A 10,755-nucleotide genomic window follows, 5' to 3' on the forward strand; every position below is an offset into this window, starting at 1 on the left:
TAAGCACAATATCCTTGTAAAAGCAAAATTATATTTATAGACAAAAACTGTAGCATAGTACAGTGAAGAACCTTTAACTTAAAAAGCTTTAAAAGCCCGACAATTGGTTTATTCTCTAACAAAACACTCAAGAGTCCATTTAGAGGAAGATATTAGATTTAGATAAATAAATCACTATATTATAGCTTCAAAAAAACTTGGCTGCAATTCTACAGTCATTGTTTCATGTTTCTCTAGTTAATTGACTCTCAACTGGAATCTTCAACACCGTAGCAGGTAATTCCATGCTATCCTCCAACTTGGTCGATTTAGAACCGTCAGTGATTGGCAATTCTTGGATTTTACCGTTCTCTGTTGCTGTTGAGTTCTTCTGATCTTTACTTTTGCCCCATAGCACAGTGTAGAGTCTAAAGATTATGATTCCAGTTCCTATTATGCTGGGAAAAAACAAAAGAAATTTACATGAGTGAATAATGCTAAATGGAAAGGAAAATCTAAGGTGTAAAATGATGAAGTAAAATACCTTCCCAAGTGAACTTTCTCTGCTAATATAAAAGATCCCAGAGCTGCAGTGATGATCATGCAAAGGGGACTAAAGGCAGTAACAAAAACTGGGCCTTGTTCCCTAATCACAACTCATTGTGTATAATTATTCAATACTTGTTTTTTTCACACAATTACAAATAATTTATTTGGTATTAGTTTTTTTTTCAATTTATAACGATCAATATTGTAGCTTAATAATTAAGTATTATTATAAATAAATCATTGCAATATATGTAAAAATAATTTAAAATATAAAAATTTATTAATATATATTAATATATGTAAAAACAACTTTTAGGAAAATATTTTCGGAAATCATAAACAATGAAAATATTTTACAAAGATTCAATCAAACACCAGAAAATATTTTCCAGTAAATCATTTTACAGAAAAGTAAAACATTTTCCAGAAATCATTTTAGGAAAACATTTTACTGGCAATCAAATAGACCCTAAATTAGACTTCTTGAAGCATTGTCTAATTGTTTCCCTTTGTCTACACCTCTCCCATGTTATTCCTTGTCTTTCTCTTTATTTCCATATTAATATTATCAAACATAGGAAATCAATATACTTGTTTCACAACATTTCCATGCTCTAATAATTGTAATAAACATGATATTAATTACTAATTCATGAAATCTTACCTTAAAACCTTAGTTTCTCACATAGTCTAAATTTTCTCTCTCTTCAAACATGAACCCACCACTTGTCTTCCTCTCCATCACTTCCTCCTTAAGTTTTTATGTATTGGTGTTTCCCAAAGTTAAACCCTGAAAAGGAAGGGTTTTAGTGGTTTGCTAACCAATCCCAACTGTAGAGAGGTGGAGGAGAGGGAGAGACAACATAGTGCAAATCCAAATCGATCTAATGGTGATCGGTTGAAAGAAAGATTAGAGTTCATGATTTAATTTGAGCAATTTGGACTTGATTTTTAGAGAAAAGAAATAGGCAAAGGCAAAGAAGAGATGTGGGTTATCATTTGGAGGTGCCGTGGATGGAGATGACACCTGAATAGCCACGGTTAAAGTTCCATTAGAGGATGGTTTGAGAGTATATTTTTTTTCAATTTTTAGGTTGATTAATTAAATATAAAGAAAAATAAATTTGAAATAAAAAAAAATAGAGTTACGAAGTTTGAGTTCAATTTAGAATGAAGTTATAATTTGGGGATATGTGATCTCTCAACTCTCTCTCGTTCATTTTCTCCCCCATTTTATTTATCATCTTTATTCATCTTGTTTTTTAATCTTATCATTTTTTAAAAACACTACCAACCCATATGCTCATCTCTCTCAACCTTTTCTCTCTTAATAGGGTCTGATTGTTTAGTATGCCTTTCTCCTTCATTTGTTGTTCTTTCCGCAAAATTTGAAAATCTACGTCACCAAAAACTTCTTTTAACTAAAATTCTAGGATATTTCTCATTTATTTTTAAGATTTTTTTCATGCTTGTATTTTGAGAAATATGTTTATTTTTATGAATTTTTTTAAAGTTCTACTTTTGTTTTCCAGTGAATTGTGCTCCGGCATCACTATTTGGGGGGTTAGTCGGCTCCCTCTCCCTTTCCCTCATCCCCTATTATCTCCTTTCTTCTTCAGGTTTCTTACATGTTTTTGGCGAGGGTAAAAAAGTATATTTCACTATTCGTTGGAGACCCGTGATAGCATTCTTTGGTCTCCTCAGATGGTCAATACAGCCTCGGATGTAAAAAGAAAAGAATGGGTCATTCATTGGAATAGAGTACGGAATGGGGCTTGAATTGGATTCCTATTCACCTTGTAAAGTTTTGAACTGGACAGAAAAAGTTCAAAAAGGAGTATTGGGTTCAACTATAAACTTACCAGAATTCACCTTAAACCAATTTATTCATGTTCATGATTTATACGTACATGACATATGTGTTTATTTAAAACATTAAAACATGATCAAGCCCCAGATGCCTTTGTTTTCAGGTGCTGAATACAGATGTTTGCAAATTGGGACATGGAATTATAAGACGAACCACCTTTGGCCAATGCATTTGCCGCATTATCTTTTAGCTCCTTAATCCTTGATCGTATGTTTCGTCCTTGACGATCCACCAATATTTTTCTAACCACCGATCTTATCTCTTCTCTCCCGACCGCTGCATCTGATTCCACCGTCATCACTCGAATGCTTGCTCCAATGTCTTCCGTTAACATCGAAGCATTCATCTTCTGCTCAGCGTAAAGCGGCCATGCAATCATCGGCACCCCATTGACTATACTTTCCATGGTTGAATTCCACCCACAATGGGTTAAAAACCCACCAATCGACGGATGACCCAATACTTCGACTTGGGGTGCCCACATAGGGACTAGTAGCCCTCGATCTTGGGTCCTAGCCGGAAACCCATCAGGCAAGTAATCTAGGGTGGCATCAGATCCATTTCCCAAAGCGAGAAAGGTCCCTGCTGCATCATTTTCAGTAGGAGGACGAAGCACCCAAACAAACCTTTGTTGGCTAAGCTCCAGCCCCCAAGCTAGCTCTTTAACTTGTTGGGCAGATAAGGTTCCGCCGCTCCCAAACGACACGTAAATAACTGATTGTTTCGGTTGCTTATCGAGCCAAGCTAGTATTTCGTTACCAAAAACCGACTTTTCAATTGGTCTCACCAGTGGACCGATGGGGTAAATGGGTACCTTCTTTGTCTCTCTCAAGGCTTTAAGAGTTGTGGGTTCAAGTTCATCCCAAGTATTCACCAAAATGCCATCAGTCAAAGACATTTTATTGATTGCTTCAACATATCCTTGGTAAAATGGATCGTTGGTATCCATGAAAAAAACGTCGAGATTATGCTCAAACTTAATGGGCTTGCAACCCGGAATGTGCAGTGGCTTACGGTTCTTAACATGCTCATCGATCTCTTTCCTATCAATCTCCGGAGTACACAACATAACTGCAAGAAACCATGCATTAGAAGCTATGAATACGAACTTTAACATATTGTATTCATCCGCAATCTCCAAAGCATCAGTTCCGAACAAGTCCACAACTAGAGCTGTGGGACGAAACTCCATCTTAGAGATTTCAGATCTGAGAAACGGCATAGACCGTAGCACCGTTGTCACTATTGTTGCTATAAACGAAACAGAGGGTCCACCTATATCGGAAACGTCAATAAAAGGGAGTAAAACAATATCAAGGAGATCACCAGAGTCTGCTGGTGATTGAAGTAGATGGGTGTTTGCGAGTGAGGCATGGTCGGTTGCCACAACAAAGACAGTAACTTTGAAGCTTTGATGGGAAACAAGATGTTTGGCAAGCTCAAGCACTGGGATCAAGTGTCCCATTCCAGGGCTTGCAAGGAGAGCTATATGAGACTTTGTGGTTTCCATGGAATGCTGGTCCGCAAACTAACTTTGATACTAACGGAAGAGAAGCAGTTAAGATGGGGTAAGTTTAAGAATGGCGGTGCACTGCATTCGTTGGTGTCTTATTTATAGATAGGAGGTCCAGTTCATTCGTCATAGGTAATTATAGGATTTAGAGAGTGCAAAAATGGGATCCAACCCGTTCAAACTCGATTAATAAAAAAAAAATGGAAAACTTCCGAATTTAATGTTATTTAAATCAACATGACCGAATATAAAAATAGGATAAATTCTATAAATAATCATTTAATTATTAAATTTTTATTTTAAACAATAAAAATTTAATTTAAACATTCGTATTATATAATTCCCATTTTTATTAGTATCATCTTTTTACTTTCAAGTCACATGGCATGTGGCATTTTTATTTGGTTTTGTTTTATTTCAATTTTTAATTTGATTTATTTTAAAATAAATGTTTGGCTTATTATGCATTACTATCTATAATAAAAATAAATAAATGTTTGGCTCATTATGCATTAATATCTATGATCTATAACCTATATATAAGCGCTTTGGACCTTCCTACCTAGGCACGTATTGCTCGCATCTTATTTTGAGAGAGAGCGAGAGAGTAAATGTGGCAATGTATGAACGTGCAAAGTTTTCTTTTATAGTTTATAACAATCATAAAATTTTATTAGGTCGGCTTAAATTTAATCTTTTTACAACTCAACTTTTACATTTTCATTGATAGCCTAAATCTTTTATTTAGATTAAAATTATGTAACTTTTAAGAATGGTTAAAATTATTTATTAAATTCATTATAATTGTGATGCTTGTTTTTCTTTGTTACATGGCTATTATGTAAGTTTTTTCCTCTAATTTTAAACTACCACTCAAGTGAAATTAACAAAAGAATTTAATAAGTGCCAACAATTAGACTTGAATTTTTAAATTCAAAAAGTAAAGGGACTAAATTCTTAAAAATAAAAGTATGAAGATTAAATTCTAAATACACGAAGAGTAAAGAGACTTAAAGTATATTTTAATCTTCAAATTTTACTCTATATTTTAGTAAAAAAAAAGCAATTAATTCAACGCGAAGCGTGATAAAAAATCATACTAATATATATGTTTACGAGCATGAGAGGGTGCAAGTCGGGCTCAGGTCCCCTCTTTCATTTGTAATGTTCTTCAAAATTTTTTCTATATAATATTTTTTTCTCAACCAATGTAACTTTTATTTCATATAAAAACCTCTAAAGAAGTTACAAAGATATGTCCCAAGCACCGCATTACTCAAAGCACTAATTCATTTAACAATTACAACAAAAAGAACACTCATCCTAAAACGTCCACAACATGTTAAAAATCCTAGTCTAAACTATTTTTTCTATCAACTTAAAAAATTATGCTCCTACTGAAATGAATCTGTAACACCCCTTACCTGGGACGAACTAGTACATCACGAGCAAAAGATGTTACAATTGGACACTAAAGCTAACTTAATTCGACCATCAATTTCAAGATTTACTTTAACATAAATTGACTCTTTGAAAGTTTTTCAAGTCATTTCTAGGCTTACTTTAAAGTTTGGTTACAAATGAGGGTCATTCGGGGCTTAATTAGGACAAAACAAGGTAAACATAGTCAATGTCGTGACATTAGGAAATGGATGTCATGACACTGGTCTAATGTCACAACATTGATCTCCTGATGTTGCAACACTGAGAACAGATTAGACTTATAACTCCAATCACGACATTAAAGGTTCAATGTCATGACATTGGCTGATGTCACAACATTGAAGGTCGGATGTAGTGACATCGAAGACAAATTACTCTAGTTCATGTCCAATGTTGCGACATTGAAGATTGGATGTCGCGAAATTGGAAATAGATTACACAAAATACATATAAAACTTTTATAACCAAGTTTAAACTATCATCAAACTTTCTTTAACAAATCTAACAATTTTAGAACTCAAAGTATGTCAAATTAACCTTAAAAAATTTAATGTAATTCATTGTATATCCCAAGGTGCAAAATGTTAAGAGACATGCAAGATCATAGTTTTAAAACCACTAAGTTACTTACAACAAAATTTCATATAATTCTAATCCTAAGTACCTGCCAATCTATCTCCAAAATTTAAGTTCCATACTATTCAAATCTTTGCTTCATGATGAGATGAAAATGAGGAGGGCCATTTCAAAATCTACTTTCAAAACGATCTTTACCTTTGCGTTGAAAATACATGTTAACTTTATGAAAGCTTAGTAAGTACTAAAGAATTCAAACATTACCATTGATTTTAATTAACTAACTATTTTAAAAAATAATAAACATTTTAATATGACCATAGAATTTAGTTAGAGATAGAGTGCACAATAGCAACAAGATTAATCTACATTTTTCCAGTTACCATACTTTTATTAGACACACACTATTCATGTATAAATCAATTTCACCCATTGTAGACTCGAGTGAACAAGAGGATATATAGAATGAAATAAAAAAAATACATGAACACATAAGTGCTAAATTGGGAGCACCAAAGTGCTAAATTCAGTAGCACCGAAGTGCTAGTTTCAAGAGCACTAGAAAGCTAATTTCACAAGTGCGTTATGGTATTCCTAATGGCATACCATCTTTATCTCACAAGTTCAATACTAGTCTACAAGGGCGTAAACATTATTACAAATTCCACTTTCATCATAAGCACAATCAAGTTTCGTACTTTCACATTCACACATAACTTTTCAACATTTACAATTAGCCCTTTTTTTCTTCACATATATTCACATAAATGTTAATCACATTCATTTACCATTTCCATGGATTATTCGCATATATATTAAATTACAAGTACATAAATTCATGACATTATAAGTTCATTAGTATATAAATTACAAATATAATTAAGTAAGAAATAATTCTTAAGTACTTACAGTCTTAGCTAAATTAGGCTTCTTTAAGCTTTGTCTACTTGTTTCCTTTGTCTACACCTTTTCCATCTTCTTCCTTGTCTTTCTCTTTATTTTATATAAATATTATCTAACATAAGAAATCGATATACTTGTTTCACAACATATCAGTGCTCTAATAATTGTAATAAACATGATACTAGGTACTAAATCATGAAGTCTTAGCTAAAAACCTTAATTCCTTACATAGTCTAAATTTTCTCCCTCTTCAAGCATGAGCCCACCACTTCTATTAAAAAAAATCTAAGCTTGCTAGGTTGTGGGTAACTTGATTTAGCTAAGGTTTTCTGAAGAAATATGATGGTTTTAAGCTTGGAAGGTTATTTAATGGAAATGGAGGACCAAAGTGTAGAAGAAAGAAAAATATTAGTAATGAGAAGTCTCTCCATCGTTCATATAAAATATCTCTATTATTTTAATAAAATAAAATAATTTTGTTTAATATTAGAATAATTGTAGTAATGACGATGATGAAAATAAAATATTGTTATAACTAAATAAAATCTATCCATCATCCTTATCCACTTTGTTAAAAATTTCCCTCCATGTCCTCTCATATTTTACCACTAATTCAATTTAATCATTTATACTTTTAATTTCTCACTTTGACCTCAATACTTTGTAAAACCTTACAATTTAGTCTATACCCCAGATTAATATCTCTCAATACATCAATCTTTTAAACTTTCTCTAGTCTTCTACTACCTTCTCCACCAATACTTTATAAATTATATTTTATTTATTTAGAAAATTTTTTACTTGTAATTCCCAAAACAATACTATTACGGCCAAGGGATTTTCGAGGGTGTTACTTGATTCAAATAACTGCGGATGTTGTTGTCACTTTTCCAAGTAGCCTCCTTCATATTGTAATGTCTCCCAAGTACCTTTACTAAAGGAATTCACTTATTTCTAAGCTCTTTAACTTCTCGAGTAAGAATCTTGATTGGTTCTTCAATATATGTCAAGTCTGGTTGAACCTTAATAGCTTCTGGTGTGATAACATGTGACAGATTCAATCTATACCTTCTCAACATAGAAACATGAAAAACATTATGTATTCTTGCCAACTTCGATGGTAATGCTAACCGATAAGCTACTGGTCCAACACGTTCCAAAACTTCATATAGTTCAATAAACCTTGGACTCAACTTTCCTTTCTTTCCAAATCAGAGAACTTTTTTCCATGATGATACTTTTAGAAACAACTTTTGTCCCACACTATACTCAATGTTCAAAATTAAGATTTGCATGAAATTTTTGTCTGTCAAAAGCTACCTTCAAACAGTCTCTAATCACTTTAACCTTTTCTTCAGTTTCTTTTATAAAATCCAGTCCCACTAATTTACGTTCATTTACTTCAATCTAACATACTAGAGTTCTACACTTTCTTCCTTACAATGCTTTGTACGACGCCATCTTGCTACTAGATTGATAACTATTATTGTAAGTGAATTTAACTAGTGACAAATATTTGTTTGAGGGTGAAAAGTAATACTAAAATTCAAATGAGTACCTAATGCTTCATGTAATTTCTCCCAAAATGTTGAAGTAAATTTTGAATCCCTATCCGAAATTATGGGAATTGGAACACCATGAAGTCTTACTATCTCATTTACATAAAATTTTGTTAATTTATTTAATGGATAATACACTCAAACAAGTATGAAATGAGCCAACTTAGTTAATCTATCAACAATCACCCAAATAACATCTTTTTTCTTTGCTGTAAGTGGTAGTCCAACCACAAAATCCACAGTGATTCTCTCCCATTTCCATTATGTTATTGTTATAGGTTGCAATAATTCTAAAGGAATTTGATGTTCTGCTTTCACTTGTTGATATATTAAGCACTTTAAAACATACTCAGCTATGTCTTTCTTCATCATTTTCCACCAGTAGTAAGGCTTCAAATCATGGTACATCTTGTTACTTCCAAAATGCATAGTTAATGTATTGTAGTGTGCTTCTTGAAGTATTATCTACTTTAACTCATCTTCGTCGGGTATACACAATCTCCTATGAAACCATATACAACCATCACTATCCACTTCAAAACCATTATTCTTTGTTTCTTCAATTTATTTTTTCATCACCTCCATTTTCTCATTCCTTTATTGTGCATCTTTGACTTTTTACAACAAAGTTGGTTTAACCCTCAACTTAGCTAATAAAATTTCATCTTGTTCTAAACTAAAATGAGTATTCATTACTTTTAAAGCTGGCATCGACTTCCTACTCAAGGCATCAACCACTACATTAGTCGTTCTAGGATAATAGTCAATAACACAATCATAGTCTTTTAACACTTATTTTGACTAAAAAATTATTTCAAACTCTTGTGATCAATGAAAATATAACACTTATCTTCATGAGATAATGCCTCTAAATTTTTAATGCACAGTCCATAACTTATAGTTCCAAATCATGTGTATGATAGTTTTTCTCATGCGGTTACTGTCTAGAAGCATAAGTAACGAATTTCCCATTTTGCATCAATACAGACCCTAATCCATTATGAGATGTGACCGGCTTTGTATGTGTGCATTGGCTTTGTATGTGTGCATTAAAATAACAAAGTTACAAAAATAATTTTTAAAGCCTGATTTACTGCAAGCATACAAGTCAGTTGTAATATTTACAGTTTCGATGGAACACAAAGTATTCTAAGGGATTGAACCCAAAGAAGATGGCGATTGAGCAATAACTAGAATACACAATAGAGTCTAAGTGGCTACTAATATGATCTTATAGTACGATAGTTCATCATAAGAGAATATTGTAAGAAAATTAAATATGCTACTCTAAGGACTAAATTGTAAAGAAGGTAAAATTAAGGGACTATCTAATAAATAATGGGGGTTGGTTGAATTCGATGTGGTTCACTGATCCTTTAACAAGGGACTTAAATCTCTTAAATTACTTAGTGGCTCCATTTTATCTTTTGGTCTCAATTTTATCGAATTAGACGAATTAGGTCTGATTTATATTCCGATCTCACCGGTTAATCCAGGACTTAATGAATGGGTGCGCGACAAGATTACCTTCCGCCCTCACTTGCCTTGATATTCCCTTGGGGGCGTTTCTTCTTAAATTCTTAGGTCTATTCAATTTAGTCTAATTTATTATGATTTAGTCTTTTGTCAAAAGATTTTAGTTTACCGATATCTCTATCAACCAACCTCCTTTGAGGGTTAGCTACTCATGCTCAAAGTAAAAGAAATAAACATGGAACTGAAAAACAAGGCGACCATGAAAGTAAAACTTAAGAAAAATATCAAAGTTGGGATTTTTATGCAAGAAATGTAAATAACATGAAACTAAAAGCATTTAACAAGAAAATCTAAAGTAATAAATATAAAAGGAACAAGCTTTCATAGATTTAAAGCAAAAGAAACTGAAATACATTAAACTAAAGATCAAAGAGTTTTAAAAGTAAGGTGCAGCGGCTGAAAAATGTAAATAAACCTTAGCTACAGTAATAACTAACTTAATTAACAGTAACAACATTAAGAACAAAAAGTAAATGCAAAAAAAGAAACTCTAAACTAAGGTAGAAGAAGAGAATATAAAAATCATAGAAAAAGTGCAAAGAAAACTAAGAGAAACTTAGAGAAAACTAAACCTAAAACTAAGATAATATGTCTGTCTCTCCTCCTCAACAATTTTTGGTTGTTTTAAGGTGTCTTTTCATTACAAAAAATGCCCCTACGTAGACCTTGGGTGATTGGTGGACCGAGTAGACAAAAACTACCCTTTTTGTCCAAGTTTGTCCCTCTAATGAAGGTGGTATCGCGATACCTAGAAGTCGATATCGTGATATCTCGAGCAATGTCGAGCCTTAAGGTCTTCCTTAGGAGGTGGATATTGCGATACCCAA

At 32.6% G+C, this 10,755-nt stretch overlaps 1 protein-coding gene across 1 annotated transcript; it reads right to left on the reverse strand.

The window, feature by feature from the left end:
• Positions 1-2,395: 2,395 nt before the first annotated feature.
• Positions 2,396-3,977, reverse strand: LOC105763295 (UDP-glycosyltransferase 72E1). The gene has a single exon (XM_012581476.2). The coding sequence runs from the start codon at positions 3,906-3,908 to the stop codon at positions 2,475-2,477; it is 1,434 nt and encodes a 477-aa protein (XP_012436930.1). The 5' UTR covers positions 3,909-3,977; the 3' UTR covers positions 2,396-2,474.
• Positions 3,978-10,755: the final 6,778 nt, after the last annotated feature.

This window comes from Gossypium raimondii, chromosome 12 (genome assembly GCF_025698545.1).
Source record: "Gossypium raimondii isolate GPD5lz chromosome 12, ASM2569854v1, whole genome shotgun sequence".
Taxonomy (NCBI): domain Eukaryota; kingdom Viridiplantae; phylum Streptophyta; class Magnoliopsida; order Malvales; family Malvaceae; genus Gossypium; species Gossypium raimondii.

Coding starts and splice junctions, on each gene's coding strand:
- LOC105763295 (XM_012581476.2), bottom strand. CDS start 3,908: ATGGAAACCACAAAGTCTCATATAGCTCTCCTTGCAAGCCCTGGAATG.